General features: G+C 55.5%; 1 protein-coding gene across 6 annotated transcripts in view; it reads left to right on the forward strand.

Annotated features, from left to right (window-relative positions):
• The first annotated feature begins 1,247 nt into the window (after positions 1–1,247).
• Positions 1,248–21,927, forward strand: part of RHBDL3 (rhomboid like 3) — a 49,489-nt gene continuing 28,809 nt past the window's right edge. For 2 of the 6 annotated variants that reach the window (XM_045488060.1, XM_045488061.1), the window contains exons 1-3: positions 1,476–1,704; positions 3,232–3,255; positions 17,948–18,106. In XM_045488060.1, coding sequence (XP_045344016.1) covers positions 1,594–1,704; positions 3,232–3,255; positions 17,948–18,106 — 294 coding nt within the window. In that variant the 5' untranslated portion in view covers positions 1,476–1,593. Of the gene's footprint in view, positions 1,705–3,231; positions 3,256–9,599; positions 9,748–17,947; positions 18,107–21,707; positions 21,925–21,927 lie in introns of those variants that run through there. The other 4 variants (XM_045488064.1, XM_045488062.1, XM_045488063.1 and 1 more) reach the window with 4 other exon arrangements.

Below are 21,927 nucleotides of genomic sequence, written 5' to 3' on the forward strand. Positions count from 1 at the left end.
AGGATGTTGACTTGTTAGTAGAGTAGGGATGGGGGAGGGTGGTAAGAAACAAAAATAGTTGAAATGATCACACTTTCTGAAACCGAGATGAAAATTGGTGTCTGTAGCAAACTCACCTAATTAGAACAGAGTTAATTTCCTCCTCTGTGTTTAAGGGGAGCAGTCCTTGTCAGGTGAGATGGTCACAGGTTAGATCCCGGGGCTGGGGTTATGTGTCTGCTTTATGATGACGAGAGCACTAATTGCAACTTTCAGTGTTGGAAAAGAGCCTCCCTCACTGAGAGGGAGCAGACAGAGCAGACACCAGTGAGTGGGTGGGTGTTGGGTGTTAGGAAGAGGACTGGGAGGGGACCACTGACCAGAGGTGAGCCCCTGTGCCTCTTGGGAGAGTGGCACCTGTCCCAGCAGATCACCAGACCAGTTTGCAGGCAGAGCCTCTGTTTCTGGGAGACGGTCTCCTGGGAGGTCCTGCAGGGAAACACCTCCCCCCCTTTTTTTCTTCTTTAAAAGATCTCCTATTCCTCCGATCTAACTTCATCACTATTTGCTTTAGCTTCTTTACCTCCCATCTCCCAGTTGGGGCACTTCTCTGGGCTTGCCTCTGTCAACCTGGTCAAATGAAGCCAGGGCGCTGTCAACATAGCTCTCCTGCAGGAAGAGAAAGACTTAGGATTGGGGATCCTGGCAGCCCCTGTCTGACTTCTCCCATCCCTAAATTACTGGACCTATCTGAGACCGAAAGGAGGGGAAGAGAGATGGAAGGGTGTTGAGGATCCCGTCCTCCCAGCATCCCGCCCCCAGTTCACTCCCAGTTAACCCCGACGTTGCCAACTTAGTGAAAACCTCGCCCCTGCCTCCTTCACGCATCTGCAGCCTCCAAGTGATCGTTAACCCGGTGGGTCTCGGGAAGTGGGCACTGCACCCCACCCCGGCCCCGAGACAAACCCGGGCCCTGGCTGGAGGCTGGTGGTAATGGGGCCACGGACGGCGCGGCCCTGCCCACCCACCCCCCCTCGCCCGCACATCCCCCCCTCCGCCCCGGGCGGTGCAGCCACTTCCCCGCCAGCCCCGCCGCAGCTCTGCCCCCTCTCCTCCCAGGGCCGCGCCGCTCTGACCGATTTGGCTCTGGTGGTGGCGCCCGGGGGGGGGGGGGGGCGGTGGGGGCGGGGGACGGCGGTCCCCGGGAGCAGCCCCGCCCCCGCCCGCGCGCCGCCCCCGAGGAGTCCGCGGGGAGGAGGAGACTCCGGCGCAGAGCTGGGGCCGCGGGAAGCGGGAAGGGAGCGCGGGGAGCCGCGGGGCCGGGGCCGGCCCAAGGGCGCCCTCGCCTCTGAGCCGGGCGTGGGGGCCTGGGCGGAGGCCGGCGGGGCCGCGAGCGCGGAGAAGTTTGGCGGCGAGGGGCCGGGCGTCCCGGGGTGGCGAGGCGGCGACGCGGGGGCCGGGGCCATGGGGGCGGGCGCGGGCGGCGGGGCTGGCGCGGAGGCGGCGCGGTGCGCACAGGGCCCCCGGAGCGGCGCGGCCCGCGCCGCGCAAAGTTAGCCCGGCGCGCCGGGACGAGCCCCACAGCCGCCCGCCGGCCCTGGACCCCGCGTCGGCATGGGAGAGCACCCCAGCCCGGGCCCCGCAGTGGCCGCCTGCGCCGAGGCGGAGCGCATCGAGGAGCTGGAACCCGAGGCCGAGGAGCGGCCGCCGGCGGCGCCGGAGGACGTGAGTGCCCCCTCCCCCGCCCGGGCAAACTTTCTGGGGGGCACTGTGGGGGAGCTGCCCCCGTCTCTCCCCCGCGGGGCAACTTGGAGGTTTCAAGGTGACGGCGGGAGCGCCCCGGATTGGCCGGGTCCCCGCGGGCGGGAGAGGGCGGAGGGACCGGTCTCCCCCAAACGCGCGCGCGCCACCCCCCTGCTCGGGCTCCCGCCGTTTCGCTGCGGGACACAGCCCCGCCGCTGCGCTGGGGACCCGTCTGCCGCCGGAGCCCCCTCCCCGCGGCTGGTGCAGTGCCCGGGACACGGCGTTTTCCCGCAGAGGCGGCCGCGTCACAGCAGTGACTCCCCCTCCCCTCCCACTCGCGACCTGCGGGCTCCCTGAGCCCGGGGAAGGAGCGGGCGCCGCAGAGTCCCCGGAACCCGGCAGCGCCGATCGTTCTGGCGACCCCCTTCTTCGCTTCCGGATTAGCTCCCTCCCTGCACCTGCCCTGTCGCGACACTGATTGAAATTCAAGCCGGCCCCAGCCCCCGAACCTGGCCGGAGGAGGAAGAGGGGGAGTACTGGGAGCCCAGGAGTCCCAGACCGAGTCGGTGCCTGCGACGATCCCCCGGGCGAGGATGGGGAGGGGCTGCCCCAGAGGGCTTCCCTGCCATCTGCCGCCGGAGTCTCCTTCCCTTCGGTTCGGGGAGCCAGCGGCGGAGCCCGCGCCGGGGAGTCCTGGGAACTGGAATTTCCTAAGCTACTCCCTCCCCAGGTTAACCTGCAGACAGAGGGGAAACACTGGGCAGACGCTCTGCCCTGCTCTAGCCCTCTCTCAGAATGGGAAATGGAGGTGAAGCCAGGCCCCCAACCTACTAAACCTAAGCCGGCAAGTCTGAATGAGTGTGCCCCAGGGGAGCTTAACATCCTCCCTTCCCTCTGGCTCCCGCAGTTAAACCTCTCACCAGCTTCTGGCCCCAAAGCCCGGTACTCACCAATTAGACTCAGCCTTGGAAGGGACCACTTAGATTTCAGTGCTTTCCAGAGACCCCTCCTCCCAAGCTGCAGGCAAAATGTTAGCGTTTGTGCAGGCTGAGGTTTCCTGAGTAGGGGTCTCTGGCCCCTAGCACGTTGGGACGGTTCTGGCGGGTCTGATGGGATTGCACCTGGGTCAGCTTCCCAGGTGTGGGAATAGACACGGCTACAAGCTTTAGGCGTAAATTATTAGAGGCCCTTGGGGAGAGTTGAATGCCTTTATTTAGTAATTGTTGAGAATCACCCTTGTACTGTTTATCCCTTTCTGCGTGTCTCCAAGTGAGGGACACCCCCCACCCCCAACCTCCCCAACCTGAGTTCCCTCCCTTTGCTTAGTGCAGATTCACTTGGGGAGCTCTTCCCACATTTCCCCTGGTGTCTTGTGGTGGGTCCCTGAGTCTGGGCAGCAACTGGGAGGCAGTGTCCGAAATCTCAGGGGGGCTAGAGAGTCCTTGGTGATAAGTGTGTGTTTCTCTCTCTCCTCTTCCTCCTCTTGTGCATGGCCTCCCTCTCTACCAGCACTGGAAAGTCCTGTTTGATCAGGTACGTGAGCAGTTAAATCCGCCCCCCCCCCCCCCGACTTCCTTCCAGCCCTCCCCACAATCAGTCTCCCTGCCTGCGTGGGCTTCCCTAGCTCTGCACTCCTGAGATGCTGACGTGGGGTGGGGGCGTGGCTTAGTGCATCTATGAGACCGAACATTGCTCTCCACTGCTCTCCAGGTTTCAGGAGTAGGCGGTGGGCTCCCCTGAGAGATCCTTGCCTCCCTCCTTCTCCCAGCTCCGCCTCACCAGAGCCAGGTTTAAACCACATAGAAATTGGACAATAGGTATCGAAAGCCGGGGACATTCTCTATATGCCCGGGGATTGCAGTTGGGGCTGAGGAGGTGGGGGAAGGGCTGAGGTTAACATCCCCTCTCCTTTCCTACCTCCACCTTCAGAGATCCATGTGGCTACCACTGAAGTCAAATCTCTACCCTCCTTGGAGGATGACTCACAGTATGGGCTCTTTTGAAAGCTGTCTCTAACTTTGCGGCACGGACGAGAGTTAGGGGAAATAGTACGTGATTGTTTGCAACGCCTAGCGTCTAGGTGTGGGGGGTGGATTTGGAAATGCCACCTTTGGAATCAATTGATGGACAGTTGACCTTCGGCAAGGAAACAGTTTCTTCTTCGCTTGGTACTCCTGTTGAAAGCTTTTGTGTATTTCCCTCTCCCGCTCCATTCCTCGATGCAGAGGATAGGCAAGAGATGTCCCAGTGCAGGGGGAGTAGTGAACGCTGTGGTCCCGCGGTAAGCATGATTGTGCCACGAAGTCTGCAACTTTAAGAGCCCTGTCTGGTCGGGCCAGAGGGCACCTGTTGGATTGGAGAACGAGATAGAGCTTTAAAAGTAGCTCGGACCAGACCTCGTCCTGTTGTACGCAGGGGAAGCTTTTGAAAGCTTTTTTAGCAGGGATCTGAGCAGTGCTTTGGGAAGGTCCTGTGTGATAGGATGGAGGCAAGGTGGGTTGCAGGCATGAGGGAAAGTAGTCAGGGGTCTGCCTCAGTGACGTAGTAGACGAGGTAAAAACGGAAAGGAAGAGGGATGTGACCGTGGGGGAATTGGAAGGCTTACTGCCCCTGAGTCAATGAGTGAAGCACATAGATAAGTTTGAGATTCTGAACCTGGGAGGAAAAAGGGAAAGTCAGGGTGGGGGTCAGGTGTTGGCATAAATGACAGCTTTGGTTTCAGACCAGTCGGTTTGGGGAACCCACTAAACGCAGGTGCCCAAGTGGGACTGAGACTTGGAATTACAGCTGGAAAGTCATGGCAGGCCTGGGGTGGGGCTTGGGGGGTGTCATCCGCATTAGCATGAGGCCTGGCTGTGGTCTGGGGAGCATCCACTGGGCTCCTGTCCCAGTGGGGTGGCACATCTCTCCCTCTGCCCCCACATGCCACCCACTCTCCCTCCAGTTCCTAAGAGCACAGCCGCTGCTGGCCTGCCGCCCTGAGGCAGGAGGGGCCGCCTGCTGTCACCCATACTAAGACCAGCAAGCTGCCAGCCCTTCACACCTCCTGCCAGATTTAGAATCAGAACCTAGAACAAAGTGTTTCATTTTTTTCCCTCTGTGTCTCTTTCTCATTCGATTAGTTTTCTGTGTGTGTGTGTTTACATTTTAAAAGGAACTGTTTGGGTGAATGGAGGAAAACTTTTAGTAGGAAGACTTCGGAGCCGGGAGAGGGGAGGATGTGCAGAGAGCAGAGAGGATGTGTAGCAACTAATAGCGGGTGGTCTGTGAAATCCATTTTCTCCTGCTGGAGGGAGGTCCCTAGTGTCACGACGACGAGCATGCCCCTACTTCTGGGAAGGCCCACCCAGAAACCTTTCCAGACAGACAGAATTAATTCTAGGAAGAAAACTCCCAGACATACTCAGGGCAAACCATTTTTTTCTCACAGTAGTTTCTTCCCCATCCCTCACGTGACATTAGAAGCCCATTTCTGTTGCCTTCCTTCCTGTGGGTGCTCTGTGTTTAAGGAGAGCCGCTCCTGGGCAGGGCTTGACCTCTGGCAGATTTCCTCTGTGTTCCTTCCCCCTCCTTTGTGAAGCTGCCTGGGCCCATTCCCGCTTGGGGCTAACTGGAGAGTAGGTAGGAAGCTTCACAGAAGGATGCGGAACTTCAGGATGCTACGTTCTTCAGAAAGCTGAAGGGTTTTCCCCCTGCCTCTTCCTGTGGGCCTGCTTAAAGGTGGGACTCCAAGGATGGGTGAACCTGGTGCACTTAGGGAAAGAATGTTTGGCTGGGGGTTGAGGCAGCGCCCCAACCATCTCTTACAGAACTAGACAGCCCTGGAGCACCTGGATGGCTTGGTGGGTTGAGCATCCGATCTTGGTTTCAGCTCAGGTCATGATCCCAGGGCTGAGGGATCAAACCCCACATTGGGCTCCATGCTGAGCATAGAGCCTGCTTAAGATTCTTCCTCTACCCCTCTCCTCCACTTGTACATGCATGCTCTCTCTCTCTCTCTCAAGTTAAAAAAGAAAGGGAGGGAGGGAGGGAGGGAGGAAGGAAGGAAGGAAGGAAGGAAGGAAGGAAGGGAGGGAGGGAGGGAGGGAGGGACAGCCCTGACCAGTTGAACTGTGGTGGGGGCGTGGGGCACATGACACCTGTCAGAGTCCCTCCAAGCTGATGTGTTCACCTTCCAGAGGTCGATGGGATGAGAGACTGGCCCCAGTCGGTCCTCCTTTCCCTCCTGGGTCACGGAAACACCAGTGAGCACCCAGTTTCAAACTGAGACCTGCTGTCTGGTTCTTCAGCACACAGAGTAGCTTTGACCCAGCATGAAGCTAATTAAACCCCAAGGACTGAAGCTGTGCCCTACGCCTGTTGGTCCTGTGTGGTCACCCCCCAACTAAATGGCCAGGATGCCTTTTGTGGGAGTTCCAAGTGAAGAAAACAGGTGACCCCCTGTCCCTTGGAGGTTTCCCTGCCCCACCAGGTGTTCTGGGAATCTGGCCCTCTCAAGCAGGAGAGTAACGTGTTCTCCCTCTTCACCCCACCCCTGGTTTCTTCCCCTCGGGTCCTGGAAGTTCTAGCGGGCAGGACACCTAGACATCATCACTGCAACCCCTAGACGCTCCATATACTTTCTTTCCTATGTGTACTTCTGCTGAGGGAATCGTCTTCTCATGTACTTGGGATCTTAATGGTTTCCCTAAATATTAGATTTTAAAGTAACCTAAATATGAATCTGTGCTTATAGTGTAATATGCTGTAAAGTGTCTTATTTTCCTATAGTTGGATCTGTTGAGCTTTCCCTTCATGATTCTTCCTATTGCTTTGGACCCGAGACAGTCTTCATCTGTCTTTATTTTATTTTATTATTTTTTAAAAGTTTATTTGTTTAGGGGCGCCTGGGTGGTTCAGTCGGTTAAGTAGCCAACTCTTGATTTTGGCTCAGGTCATGATCTCACGGTTTGTGGGTTTGGGCCCCGGGTTGCGTTCTGCACTGACAGGGCAGAGCCTGCCTTGGATTCTCTCTTCCTCTCTCTCTTTCTCTCTCTCTCTCTCTCTGCCCCTCCCCTGCTCATTTTCTCTCTCTCTCTCTCTCAAAATAAACCAATAAACATTTTTTATTTTATGTTTTTTTTTTTAAATGTTTATTTATTTTTGAGAGAAAGAGCGCCAGTGGGGGAAGGGCAGAGAGAGAAGGAGACACAGAATCGGAAGCAGGCTCCAGGCTCCAAGCTATCAACACAGAGCCCAATGCAGGGCTTGAACTCATGAACCACGAGATTGTGACCTGAGGTGAAGTCAGATGCTTAACTGACTGAGCCACCCAGGTGCCCGAATAAACATTTTTTTAAAAGTTCATTTACGTATTTAGTTAAGTAACCTCTACACCCAACGTGGGGTTCGAACTCACAACCTTGAGACCAAGAGTCACTCGCTTTTCTGACTAGACCAGCCAGGCACCCCATTCTTCATTCCTTCTTTTTTAGATTTTATGAATGTGCACTTGTATTTCCTACTACTTTTTCTATACTAAAAAAATCATCAAACCCTTGACTCTATCCAGACCTTTTTCCTATCCACTTATGCCAGCATCACTTTTTTTTTTAATTTTTACTTTTTAATGTTTATTCTTGAGGGAGAAAGAGACAGAGTATGAGTGGGGGAGGGGCAGAGAGAGAGAGGGAGACACAGAAACTGAAGCAGGCTCCACGCTCTGAGCTGTCAGCACAGAGCCCGACGCAGGGCTCAAACCCACAAGCTGTGGGATCATGACCTGAGCCAAAGTCGGACGCTTAACCGACTAAGCCACCTAGGCACCCCTTGCCAGCATCACTTATTAAGAAACACTTCCTTTAGGTGTTGTTTGGAAAATTTGATCACTTGGTAAATTTTTATTTGTGGTTGGATTTATTCTTTTTTTTTTTTTAATGTTTATTTTTGAGAGAGAGAGCACGCGTGCACGTAGGGGAGGGGCAGAGAGAGAGGGAGACACAGAATCTGAAGCAGGCTCCAGACTCTGAGCTGTCAGCCCAGAGCCCGATGCAGGGCTTGAACCCAAGAATCTCAAGATCATGACCTGAGCCAAAGTCAGACACTTAACTGACTGAGCCACCCAAGCTCCCCAGGTTTATTCTTTATTTCTCATCTATTCCCCTGCTATTTGTAATTGTGCAGGTAATGTACCCTTCAGTCTTTGCTTTACCTTATTACATAGGTTCCCTCCAGGCTCCCTTTTTTCAGGTTACGCTTGGAAAGTCTCACTCTCAGTCCCTTCCTGAACCCTGGGGAAGTGCCCTCAGTGGTCCAAGGTCAAATAGTGAGTCAGTGGCAGATAGAGGACCCATGAAGGGCTTCCAGGCTGGGAAAACCATTTTTGGGTTCATCCTTAAAATGCCTTCAAGATTTACAAATGTTTAATGAGCAAAAGTGTTTGGGGGCAGAGTTCTGCTAAGTCAACAAAGCACAATTACTTTTGAGCACAGATGAGCAAGAAGAAAAGGAAAGATTGAAAGTAATTTGATTGTGCTTGTGTGTGTTCTCCCCCTTCCACTGAGAGCGTGCATTTCTCAGAACCCCCAAAAGAGCCCCAACTGCTAATCGTCCAGAAGGAAAGCAGACAAGTTTTGACTGTCCCACCACTGAAATTATAAACATGCTACAACCAGCTTGAAGAGCAACTTAGGCAGCCTCTTGGGTCCAGAACCCTGGATTTGGAGTCACAGAGACCGGGCTTCAAGCCTTACTGACTTTGTGATTGGGGGCAAGTGACATTAGTGCTCTCAGCCCCGATTTCCTCATTTGTAAAACAAGGACAGTAGTCTTTTAAAAAAAATTTTAATGTTTATTTATTTTTTGAGAGAGAGAGAGTGGGAGAACATGCACAGGGGAGGGGCCGAGAGAGACACACACACATAGAACCTGAAGCAGGCTCCAGGTTCTGAGCTGTCAGCACAGAGCCGGACGCAGGGCTCCAACTCATGAACCACGAGATCATGACCTGAACTCAAGTTGGACGCTTAACCGACTGAGCCATCCGGGCGCCTCAAACAAGGACAGTAATCTTGAACTCCAGTGGCAACTGTGGATATTAAATGGAAATGGAGACTCTTCATAATGTCTGATACCCAGTGGACATTTGACAACTGTCTCTTGACTGGGACTCAGACTTTACTAGAAGAAGCCTAGGGCTGCTTCTGAGATCCAGGCCCCCACCAGGAAGGCAGTGGCCTCCCTAAACCAGCTCCTTCCCAATCTGGGCTCCTCGAAAGAGAGCCACTTCTGAGTCCAGAGGACTTTTTTGCTTGCTCTCCCCAAGTATCTCCCCTGCTCAGCCCCCTTTTCTCCAGCTTGGGGTCTTCCCTTGGCCTGACCCTAAAGCCTACCTCATTTGCAATTCTCCCGCACGCTGGCTTAAATTCTGGGAGTTGAAAAGAGGTTCACACGGGGCTACTGAATGGATTAGTGAGGGGCCATGGAGAAAACACCTGCCCCAGAGACAAGGCATTGATGGCGGCCCCCGGAACACATGATTAGCCAGCAGAAAGAGGTTCCCAGAGAAGGACAAAGCCGTAGATTTGACTGGAGCCCTTGCTCAGGCTCTGTACCTCCACTCCATTATCAGGTGGCCTCCTGAGCCCTTGAGGCTATGGAAGTCCCTCCACCACAAAGCCAGCTTTCCTACCCTGCTCCTGTCCCAGTGACCCTGGCAGTCATGCTGAATTAACCCTTGTATCCCTGACCACTCACAGAAGTACATGTGGTAGCAGTTGAGCAGTGGGGCCAAGGGATCTGAGACTGTGTGCTGCCTGCCACATAATAGGCAGCCGTCCTGTCAGAGCTGGGACTAGAGCCCAGCTCTGCTCCCCTCTGACCTGTGTTCCCACCACCAGGCCATGCAGACTTCCATTTGCTCACTTGGCGTCCTGAGTGACTAGGACAACGAAGAGGACACACATCTGGCTCAAGTCCCAGTTCTCCTGCCAGCTGCGTGGCAGTGGGCGAGCCAGGCAACCTCTCCAAACCTCAGTTTTCTCATCTGTAAGCTGCCTAGAATGATATCCTTCCCTCAGGGTTGTGGTGAGGCTCCCGAGAGTGTGTGTGTGTAGCACTTGGGGCAGTAGGGGCAGTATGCAGGGAGCACCTGAGAAACCTGGCAGTTGTATCGTCTTACTGGGACTTAAGGAAATGGACACTGTTTTCATTTCGAAAGAACATGTGACGTGTGAGGGTCACAGGTGTTGAATCAGCATTCAGATCCCCAGGATTCCGGTGGGGTTCATCCTATCCTATCAAGCTGGCTTCAGGGCAGGAGCTGGACATCCACATTCCTCCTGAACTTTCTGCAGGAAAAGAAGAGAAGCTTTGGGACAAAGGCTGGCTGGGGTGGGGATGATGCCCAAGTGTCCCCTCTGGTCACTGCCTGGCTGCCTGCGTGGCTGAGGGTGAACGGTCCCGCCAGTCAGGTGACCAGAGCCCAGAGTCAGCCTTCTCGACCTGGCAGTCCACTGTGAGAATAGGGCACTCTTCTGTCTATGTGTATCTTGAGTTGTGAGCTCCCCAGGGGGAGCCACCACCTCTGCCCCCCCAGGTTTGAGTCAGTAAATATTTCTTCAAGAGAGCAGATATCGAGTGCCTACTGCATGCACATATCTCCTCATCTCATTTTGATCTCTCAGCCACCCTGTGAGGTGAGTGGTGCTAGACCTTCTTTACAGAGGAGGAAACTGAGGCCTGAGGGGGCGGGGCCTGTCCAGAGCTGCAAAGCCAAGGAGGATCCTCTGCAGAAGGGGTTGTATGTGTTTCTCCACAAGGTGGCTTCTGAAACAGGGTGGAGGGCCCAGGAGGCGGAGGAGTTTGGTGACCCTTTATCCTACCTTATCCTAGCTCCCCACCCCCACTCCCTCCCCTGGGTCTCTCAGCCTTCTCTTTTCTGGGGAATGAGGGACCAGAGGGACTCTTTGGTGGCTTCTAGGAGCAGCAGGAAGTGGGTTTAGGCTGAAGGGAAGGGAGGGATGGGACAGATGTAAGCCCCTGCCCATACCCAATCCTACTGCACTGACCCCCCCTCACCCCGCCTGTGACCTGTGACGGCCCCCCCTCCCTGCCAGGATGCCCGCCTTTGTGGTTGATGCTGTGACTCAGCTTCAGTCCCCAGGCGGCTGTGATGGCTGTGCCTGGATGAGTCAGCATGGGCATTATGTCTGCTCCTGGGGACCCAAGAGACCTGCCTCTGAGTCACAGCCCCCAGCTGTCTCCCCTGCCCCCGAGTCTCCAAGGCCTTCTTTGGGGGACTCTGAAAAAGAAGCAGAGTCTTCCAAGGGGCTTTCAGGGTGGAAAGAGACAAAGCCTGGAGGAAAGAGGGGTCCCACCCCTCATTGCCCTCCTAACCCCAGCGTCCTGCATCCCAGGGAAAGTCTGGGAGCGCTTCCCCTCCAGTCCAGGTGTTGAGCACATTGGATGGTTTCTGGAAACATGCCCGTTATCCAGCGACTCAGCCTGGACTCAGGCCAGGATGCCCGCTTCTCTGCTGAGGGAAGGGTGTTCTAGCTCCCTAACCAACCTCACAGCTCCATTCAGCTGTTTGACTTGTGGGGAGGAGGGTCGCTCAGGGGCCCTCCTGAGTGACCCCCCAAGGTGGGGGGGGTCTGGGCAAGCTGTTTATCTCTGTGTCCCTCAGTTCCTATGTCTGTTAAATGGGACTAATCACACTCACTCCAGGGTTGACGTGAGAAGAAAAGTAATAAAAGATTTGTGAAAATCAGTATTTCAGAGCGAAGAGAAGTCAGGGGAACAGTGTGAGGTAGTTTTCTCTACGGGGAGAATTAGCATCCTCGTTTGCAAGGAGGGAGAACTGGAAGAGAAAGCTGCTACTCCCATAACCTCACCTCCTGACCTCAGCAGCTGCAGGCCTGGACCTAATTTATGGGGCAGTAAATATCCATAATGGGCCCGAGTTCCCTGGTGAGCTCTGGCTGTTGGGTGGGGACAGCTCTGCTGAGCGTAAGCCCTTAGGTAGCCTGGTTAATTGTGCAAGGACCCAGCAGATGAGCCTTGGTAACCGCCCCCCAAGTGAGGAGGGGCAGCTGTTCATATTTTCCCCTGCCCACCCCGCATGCGTGCCATGTGGTCATTTCCCAGGGCTCCTTCTGTCTTGAAGGACAGCAAGGGCATGCAGTGGGGCCAGGGATGGGAGCCTTCCCTAGATTCCAGGTCCCGACCTTCCAGACTGCAAGGCACTCCGGGTGCTGCCTTCGGTGTCCTTGGAGGTGCCCACACCCTTCACTGGCATCCTGGGGCTCTCTAGATCAAGGAGAGGGAGGGGGTTGTCCTAGGAGCAGGAAGGAAATTCGAGTGCTGGGAACAGGGACCAGACGTGTAATTGTCCTGGAAATGCAGTTTGTACAATTCACACATACATAATAGATAGAAAATAAGTGTGTGCGTGCCTTTCTTCTTTCTCGGATTCTTTGCTGCTGCTGGGTAAACTCTGAAACCTTGGCCTGGCTCCCCAGCCAGCACGAGGGGTTGGGGGGGGGGGGTGGGGAGGGAGTAGTGGCGCCGCTGTCCTGGGTGCTGAGCAGACAGATCCTGGCTCCCGCAGGGCTGTTCTCTGAGAGCTCAGCCCAGCCGTCCCTTAGGCCAGTCCTTGATTCTTCAGCCTCTCCTTGGTGACACCCCCCTCACCCCTTGGGCTGTGGCCTGGGTCCCGCAGATCTCTAACCGCTGGGGGCCTCCAGACAAAGTGTCAGTTGACTTGAGGGCCTTTGCCACTCAAGTGATGGAGGTGACAGGCTGGTTCGGAACCATGGACAGAGGGTCAGGTTCCACAAAAGGAAGAAATTACTACTCTGTAGTGGACTCATGCGTTTTTCCCAAAGGATGTCTCATGGAGTGTTGGTGTGAAAAATATGATGCTCAAAGGTCCAGTAAGTTTGGGAAATGCTGGGCTGAGCAAAATCAGGTCTCTTCACTGTGAGCCCTTAGTATGCTTTTATGTATCAGGCCCTTCCAAAAGCGTTTCCCAAACTTACGGGACCTTATTTTAGACACCATCTTGGGCCTGATGTTCACAAAACCCCGAGCCAGAGGCTATATTTCGCATGCAGGACGGCACAGAGAGACAAGGAAGGGCAAGGCTAGAGCAGGTTCCCATGGAGGAGCCCAGAACTGTTCCTGTCTTGACCACTAAATCGCTCTGTAACCTTGGGCTACTTTCTTTTGCTCTCCGCACCTGTGTTTCCCTGTCCAGGAAATGCGGTGTGGTGCCTGGCACGTAGTCGATCCTTGGAAAATATTTGTTAAATGAACCAAGGAGAGGATTAGACTGGGCTCTCTCATGCTTTTTTTTAGCTACACTGTCCTAATGATGGGAGAGTGCAGGCTCTGGGCCCCTTCGCCCGGGCGTGAATCCATCTGCACCAACGGCGGGCTGTTCAAACTTGGAGAGCCAACTCAGCTCTCCACCTGCTTCGTTTTTCTCCCCTGTAAGATGGAGCTCATGATAGTATCTACCTGAGAGGGTTGTTGTGAGGGTTAAATGGGGGACTCTATATAATTTATCATCCAAATTGGGACCATTTTGAGGGGGAAAGGGGCGCTGGTAATAATCATGCTCAGACAATAGGTATAAGCCTATTGACTGTCTCAGCCAACCAGGACATAGGGTAACTTGAGGTTTCAATGAGGTAGTGCCTGAAACCTAGCAGCCATTCTACACATGTAGCTTCTATCATGTTGCCGTTCAACCAAGTGCTGTGCAGAAGGCCAGGACAGGAAACAACTCAGAGTGGGGTTGCCCTAAGTTTCTGCAGAGCAGTTTGAGAACCATAGAGATTCCTTTCAGCTCTGCTGGGCCATACGTTATGATCCCCTGGCCTGCTGCCCTTCTCCCCAATGTCCCCGGGTCTCCCTGACAGCAGAGACCTCACCCCCTCCCATGTGAGCTGCCTCATCCTGATCCCAAATTTCCCATCAGCCCTTTGACGGAGCAAAGATAGAAGACTGGCTGCCTCTGTGTGCTGTGTGGGTTGTGGATTTCTCTTTCCCCAAGCCTCATTTGCATATGGTTTGCTTGTATGTGCAGCAATGGGGATGGACTTCCTTACATCACCCTGAGAAGGGAGAGTTCCTACCATGTGACTGGAAGAGAAACTGAGGCAGTGTGGTTAATGATCTGCCCAAGACAGCGCAGCAGGTGGGGCAGGGCTCCTTTTGAAACTCCCCCTACTCCTTTGCCCCAAAGAGGGAAAGAGCCTTAGGTGGTACAGGACGTGATTCCCAGGCTTTTTCCCAGCCTAGGTCATAAGTGCACAGGAAGGGATCCAGGGCAGGAGACAGGGTACATGACAGAGCGTGTGTGGGGCCCCAGGCTGGGGAAAACTGGCAACCTGGGGGATTAAGGGGCCAGAGGGCTGGGTGCTGCTGGGATTAAATGTCCCTGAGGAGCCTCTGGCAGCTCTTTTCATGGTGGAGGCAGGTGGGCGGGGAGCCTGTGGGAGGGTCAGCTCTCAGTCTGTGCCTTTCTCCTCCCCCTGCTGCCAGCATCCTCCACTCAGGCTGAATGTGGACTTGGCCTGCCCCCTCCCTCCGCAGTGCTGGGAGCCCTATTCAGGAGGCAGCTGCGAGGATGCTCCTGACTCCTGGCTGCCTGCTGGGCCCCTGCCTGTAGCCCTTTCACAGCCACTGCCCCCCACGGCCCCCACATCTTCCTCCCCCCCCCCCCCCCCCCCCCCCCCCCCGTCACCGGGAACCCACCCAGCCAGACCTCATCCAGAAGGCGACCCACTGCTAACAGTGGATAAGTCCAGGGCACAGGGCACATGGCAGGGGTGAGCTTTGGGGTCCTCAGTACATTATTAACAGGGAAAATTGCATTTGTAGGGCTTATTTTCCCCAAAGCTCCAGACCATGGATCTTATCCCTCATACCTGGCCTTGAGGGAGGCCCAAGGGCAGGAAGTGAACCCAGGAGGGGCAGCCAAGCCCCCTGACACGGGTGTCCCCTGCTTCGCTCTGAATGAGGCAAGTAGAAGTGGACACCGAGTCCGTGAAGCCCTCGGCCCTGGAGAGCGGCTGCCCCCACGTTTGCTTTAACCTACTACAACCTGAAGGGATGTTAGGCATGCTTGATAGATGGGGCAATTATGGCTTGAGATGTTTACCCTAAATTATATAAACTAGTTAGTGGCTGAAACAAGAATGGGATCCCTCGTTCCTTGTAGCCTCCTTTCAAAGCCCTCGGCTTTCTCCTGGGGCATCAGGACCTACCTCTGTCCACCTTCTGCTTGCGTCTTCTCTCTGTGACTGTTTCTCCCTTTGTCTTCCTCTCTCTGCGCCACCCCCATACCCCATGCCCACTGTCTGCCTCTGCTGTCCTCTTCCCCAGGTGGTGGAGGTGGGGGGCAGAAGGCATCCTTTGTGGAGTCAGCCCCTTCCCTGTGTCTCTCTCCCTGCTAGGCACCCTTCTTCATCCCTGAGGCCTCGTTATTAGGGTAGCGATGACCCCCATTGTCTGGCTTGTCTGGCCCTGGCATGAAAGGTAGAGTTTTGGCAGAGAAGGAAGACTCGGCCTGTTTCCAGCTCATTCTCAGTAGTCTGGAGGCTGTAATGTGCTTGGGGCAGGACTGGCAGGGGGTGGGGGCTCCCAGAGCCACAGGGCAGCCCCTGTCACTAGGACAACAGCAGGGAGCCCTGGAGGGGGAGGGAGAGCTGGGGAGCAGGTGGTTCTTTGTCTGGAGCTGAAACAAGGGAAAGGGGCCCTTGCCTGATCCCAGCCCCTCCACCCCACTGCCCTCCCAAGCCCCTGGGAAGCAATTGGTGTCACTGCTCTTGAATGAGAGGGCTTGCTCCCCCCAGACCATGTCAGGAGAGACTCTATCCTATAAGCATATCAGTGCCCCCCCCCCCACCACCACCACAATGCTCATAGCGGGTGGCAGTGGGGAAGAGTGGATTTTCCCAGGACACAGGGCTGCTTCTCAGCTTCCACCCCTCACCCCTACCATCAGCCCACCTAGCACAAAGGGGCCTGTGTGAGGCCAGGCTGGCGAGTCAGATGTCCTGCATCAGCCCTTGGGGATGCAAGGGGTCCCAGGCATCAGAAGGAGACCCTCGCTGCCTGTCATTGCCACTTTCCTTCTCCAGGCCTCACTTTCCTAGCCGAGCAATAAGGAGGTCAGAACTGTTGCTATGTGAGGCTCTGTCCTGCTTTCAAAATCTTTGTTTAGGATGGGGCCGTGAGACCCCCAGAGCCCCCTCCTCCCCCTCCTCTCACCACAGTGATCCTTCACTTTTGCTCCAGGCAGCCCCTGGAGGCTGAAGGTCAGTGGCCACCAGTGCTGCTAAACTGTCTGGGTGGAGAACACCGCCTGCCAGGCACATCGTCTAACCTCTCTGTGCATCCCCCTGTGCCTCTATTTCCTCCTCTGTCCTATGGATGGGTATAGTATAGTAATAGGACCTCCTTCAGGAAGGTGTCATGGGGGGGGCGGTCAAAGAAATTATACACATAAAGTGCTTAGAGAGGTATTTGGCCCCATGAGACAGTCAGCAAATGTTAGGTGTTTTCATCCTTGAAGATCTTTGTGGCGCAGGGAGTGGCTGAGTTTCCTGAAATACTCAGTGGTGTGAACTAAATAGGTGTCATCCCTGGAACCTGGTATTTGGACTTCAGGGTGGGGACACAGGCAGATTTTTAAATAGACCACTTTAGAGATGTCCTCCCTCGTTGAGTTCTGGGAAGAATTGAAATAGCCCATGACTTGTGAGTCTGGGCTGTTTCTCTTGGATTGTCTTAGAGGTACTGCACGTGGGAACAGCCTTCCTAAAATAGTCTCCGTTGACCTTATCTAGAAAAGGGGGAGAGGTGCCTGGATGGCTCAGTTGGTTGAGCCTCCAACTGTTGATTTCGGCCCGGGTCATGATCCCAGGGTCGTGGGATCGAGCCCCACATCGGACTTTGTGCTGGCAGCACGGAGCCTGCTTGAGATTCTCTCTCCCTCTCTCTGCTCCTCCTCTGCTCACGCCCTTTCTCTCTCTCTCTCTCAAAATAAATAAATTTAAAAATGAAAAAAAAAAGGAGTAAATGTGGGTTTGGTCACCTGGACTCCCCTGTTGCGCACACACGGACGCCCACTGTTTGCTTTCTAAAATCTAAGCAGCTCACCACAGCGTGTGTAGGCACAGCGAATTCGTAGGCAGAGAGGGAAGCACTCTCTGAACAGGACAGCTCTCAGCAGTGGCGACAGACAGTTGGCATCATTCTCTAGCAGGGCGTGTGCTGTGCGGGGGACCCCGGGGCGGCTCTGTGAGCAAAGAGGGGCTGTGGAAGAGGCACGGAAAGGCTATGGGCTTCTCTGGGAGAGACGAAGAAGACCGATAATACCTTCCCTGGAAGATCAGTACCTGTCTGTCCATCCCAACACCCACTATTTATACACCCAAGAAATGTTTGCTGAGTGCCGATCATGCCCGACTCCTGCTAAACGCTGGGGTACGCGGTGCGGCCGGTGCCAGTGACCCAGCAGCCCGGTGAAGAGGCACGGGGAGGAGAGTGGAGGGCCGGGTGGGTCTGTCCGATGTGTAGGGGGCCAGCTAGAGCAGCCTGCGTCCCGGGGAATCCCGAGACTGCACGGAGTAGCTGGGCAGGGTGAGTGGGAGTCTCCCTGGGAGACGAGGGTGGAAAGGGACCCCTGGGAGGGGGGGTGCAAAGCTGCACGGGGTCTCTGGGGAGCCCCCACCGAAGCCCGTGTGTATGGCTGTAGGTGTGCCTGCATGCAGGTGTGAGAGGCGCCTGCGGTCAAGTGCAGGAGGATTTGCAAGGCTGGGCCCCTGCTCCCCAGGCCCGGGGCCTCAGCATTCCCCACTGGAGTCCCTCTGGCCCGCACGCCAGAAGTTCCTCATCTTCCTTCCCTTCTTGCCTTTTCCTTCTTGCTTTCCTCTTGTCCAGGGTCAGGATTAGGGGCGGACAGGATGGAGCTTGACCTCTCTGAGCCTGTTTCCCTGTCCATGCACGAGATGGTTGGGTTGGGCGATCTCCAAGGGCTCTGGGGCCTTCTAGGACTTTTAAGTGGTTGTCCATGCCCTATTTGGATGTTTCCTCTGGGGGCCTTGGAAATATCCCAGAGGCGTCCTGGGCCTCTGTTGGCAGAGGGCTGGGGACAGGAGCCCGTGCATGGGGATGGAGGTGGGACACCTGCAGGGCCCCACTGACCCCACTGCTATGTGTGCTTCTCCCTCAGTTTGACCCTGGGAACACAGGCTACATCAGCACAGGCAAGTTCCGGAGCCTCCTGGAGAGCCACAGCTCCAAGCTGGACCCGCACAAACGGGAGGTGCTCCTGGCTCTCGCCGACAGCCAGGCGGATGGGCAGATCGGCTACCAGGATTTTGTCAACCTGGTGAGCACTCTGGGGCTCTCGCTGCTGGGAGGGACCTGTTTGGGGTGTATGGCTTAGAAGACCAGGGGTGGTCCTGGGTGACTCAGTCCGTTAAGCATTCACCTTTGGCTCAGGTCATGATCTCATGGTTTCGTGAGCTCAAGCCTCGCTGCCGACTCCGTGCTGACAGTGTGGAGCCTACATGGGATATTCTGTCTCTCCCTCTCCCTCTGTCTCTCTGCCCCTTGTGGGATTCTCTCTCTCTGCCCCTCCCTCGCTCACTTGCACCCTCTCCCTCTCAAAAAACAGAAAACAAAACAAAACAAAAGATCTTTTTGGGCAACTAAAGGGAACTGTTGACTTGCAACATTGAAAAAGTCCAGGCTTCAGAAGGTGGAAGGACATCTCTGAGGACCTGGTTTCTCATTGTCACTCGGTTCTGCCTTCTGCAGCGTCAGCCCATACTCAAAGAAGCCCCTGGCAGTTCCAGACTCTCCGTGTGGCAGCAAAGTGGCTGCAGCTGTTCCAGCCCTTACACCCTCAGGCCCTCACCATGCAGAGGACGAGAGGGACTCTTCTGTTCCCGCACAAGGCTTGGGATTTCCTCCCGCCTATTGGCCTAGATTGGGTCAGTGGGATGTGTTGATTGACGTAGGCCAATCGGTGCCCACCCATGGAGCTGGAGCTGGGGGTGGGGTCAGTTCCACAGAGAGGAAGGGCTAGGAGTAGGAAGTGGGAGGTTATCATTGGAAGAAGAAGAGCTGGAGAGTGGATGCTGAGAGCAATGGGGCACTCGGGTGAAGGCCAGACCTCGTCAGACCTGCTGGCTGGGTACCTACCGTCCTGGGTAGTCGGAGGGGCTGGAGACAGGCGGCCTGTGAGCCCTGCCCACTGGTCCAGTGTCTTGGAGTAGAGACTTCTCCCTCAGTAGGAGGTACTGCTTTGCTGTCATGGGGGCCACTGTGGTGGGGTTGGAATGGCGTTCAGGGGGGCTCAGCAGGAAGCATCCCAGCAGGGATGCGGATGGACAGGACATGAGTAGAAGCTGTATGAACTAGCTGGGTCAGTACAAGGCCAGAAGCCTCCTCCCCATTTCCCTGTTGGTGAAGTGAAGATAGTCACCCCTTTTCTTGCCATCCGTGGAAGGGCAAGAGTGAAACGACTCGTGCGAAGTCCCCCAGGCTCCTAGAATTCAAAGGCACTGGTGATGGGGGGTCAGTACCGCCCGTGCCTGCCATTGTGCCTGGTGAGCTCTCTGACGTGGGTGTCCAGGCTTTGGGGCTATTTTAATTGCCTGGTGATGGAGACCTGCCTTTGCTCGGAGGGTAGCATGATTGCAGGGAGCAGCTGTAGGGTTTTTAGGGCTGTTCAGAGTGGAGCCAGAAAGCAGACCTCTGAGAGGGTGGGGGACGGAGCTGAGCTAAATGGAGGAGTCAGGATTCATGGGATGGGTGGTGGGGGTGAGCCCTGTGACCTGGAGCCCAGCAGTGGCTCGGGCCAGTCCTGCGTGGGCCCATCCACATCCACACCCGGAGTGCCAGCACGACTGCCACATGCCCTGCTCAGTCTCAGGCCAGAGGGAAGGCTTGGCTGGGCCCACGAAATGCTTCTCTCCAGCCGAGGATCTGTGGGTCTTCTGCGTGAACCCCAACGGCAGATTGCTTGTTGCTGTCAGGATTTCTGTGTTCACGCTCTAAGCCGGAGCAGCCAGCCAGAGCCTGGATTTGTGTGAGCAGGGCTGCCTGGAGACCGGGACTAAGGGGGGGCTCGCCAGGAGGGGAGCTCTGGGTAAGGCAGCGTGCCCAGAGAGGACCTGGGTCCTGCTCCTGCCCCTGCCTTTGCCACTCACCGAGAAAGATCCTCTGAGCCTGTGTTTTCTCATTTGTAAAATGAAGCCAAAGGATACCTTCCCTCTTCAGGATTGTTGCGAGGATTAAATAACCTGGAGTATTAGAAAGATTTTGTTATCTCTAATGTTCCTTTACCAGCTAAACCCGCCTGCATCCTTTGTGGGCCCTTCCCTAACCCAACCCAGGTAGAATGAACCCGCCTTATCCAGAGCCCCCACAGTGCTTTGCCCAGGCCTCTCTTCTAGCACAGACCACGTTGCATTACACCTGGGTGGCCAGGGTTGTCGTGTACGGGTGTGCAGCTTGTGTACTGTACAAGGATGCCTGCCAGTGAGGTGAATGGGGACTGCAATCCGGCCTGGGTTTTGTTCACCACGGCCTAGAATGGGCTCATCCACCTGGAAGAAGCGGCTCCCTTATCTAACTGGCACAAAATGGACTCTGGAGTCAGATGTAACTGGATTTGAATCCTGACTCTTTGGAGAAAATCCTGGTGTTTGGGAAAATTACTCACCTCCACGCTTTAGTCCCTATCTTCGTAACGTGAGGATAATGCTGTGCACCGAATAATTCACATGTGCCTCTGCTTGTAAGCTCCATGAGGCCTGAGACGCGGGGTGGCCCTAGACACATCAAGGGTGCGGGCGAAGGGCGAGTGTGTGTGCACAGTGCTCGTGCTGAGCCCACGTTGCCCGGCTTCAGGGTGTGGCTGTGGGTGTACTGTGAGTATGTGTGCTGTTCCCACTTGGGGATTGGGAGAGAGGATGGTAACAGGGGCTACAAAACAGTTTGACAGCATGATCCTGTCTCGGGTTTGCAGTGAACACGAAGCCCCAAGATTGCCTCCATTTACAGAACTCCTGAACCAGCGAGAGGAACCAGATCCAAGCTTTGTAGGCATGGAGAGGATGAGAATAGGGGATCAGTGGGAGGGGTTCATCTGGAAAGGCCTCCTGGAGGGGGTGAGCTTTAAGCCAGATTTTGAAAGCGAAAGACCGTGGAACCCGGGAATGGAGCAGGGGGTGCTGCAGACAGAGGCTCATTCTACCTTAAACCCCTGTGCCTTGGTCTGGCCTGGTTCACCAGCCAGCCCTCCCTGGGCTTCTGCCATCAGGTTTAGCCAAATGTTCCCTGATAGGGCCACAGTCCCAGGAATATGTTGATAACCCCCACCCCAGCTACCCAGTGGGGGTACTGGGGGTGGGAGAGCTTTATCTCCCCGTAAGAAGGATCTGGAGTGTGGTCGTGGAGGACGGGTGGGACGCCACAGAGGCCCCAGGAGCCTAGAAGTCAGCAAGGCCGGCCGCCTGGTTTCTGGGAGTCAGGCTGACCACAGAGCGAGGCCGCCAGGACTCCAGTGAGGATGCATCGGGCAGCCTGAGGCTGCGGACAGTAGGGCCGGTCCTCAGACAAGGCTCTACGACCAGTCCCTTGGCGCGCCAAGCGTTCCAGGCACTCAGGAGTGATGACCTTCCACAAACACAGCTCTGGGTTCTCGTTCTAGAGACCTCTCTACAAACTGGTCCACCTCACCAGGGCTGCCCACCTCTTCCCAAGCTGGCATCTCTGAGGACTCGAGCTCCTTCTCATCCTTCAGTTCTCACTCAGTTACCCCCTCCTCGAGAAAGCCCTCCCTGACCACTGTGGGACAGGGCTGGGCTGCCTCCTGCGTGCTCCCCCAGCAACCTTCACGCTGAGCCGCGATTGCTGGTTTCTTATTTGTCTTAAGCACCATTGTGCCTGGCAATGTGTTGACACTCACTTGTGACGGATGGATGATGGGTAGGTGGGTGGAAGGAAGGTACGGTGATCATGGGTACAGGTTCTGAGTTTGAACTTGGACTCCTAAACCTCTCTCTGATTTTGTAGAATGAGGATGTTCACTGTCCTTATCTAACAGGTAGACTAGTTAAGAATATCCAAGGAGCCCAAAACAAGTTGCTTTAGAACATCTGCCACGTGGGACCCCAGTGTAGAAGAAAGAGAAAGGTG

This window comes from Leopardus geoffroyi, chromosome E1, assembly GCF_018350155.1.
Source record: "Leopardus geoffroyi isolate Oge1 chromosome E1, O.geoffroyi_Oge1_pat1.0, whole genome shotgun sequence".
Lineage (NCBI taxonomy): Eukaryota > Metazoa > Chordata > Mammalia > Carnivora > Felidae > Leopardus > Leopardus geoffroyi.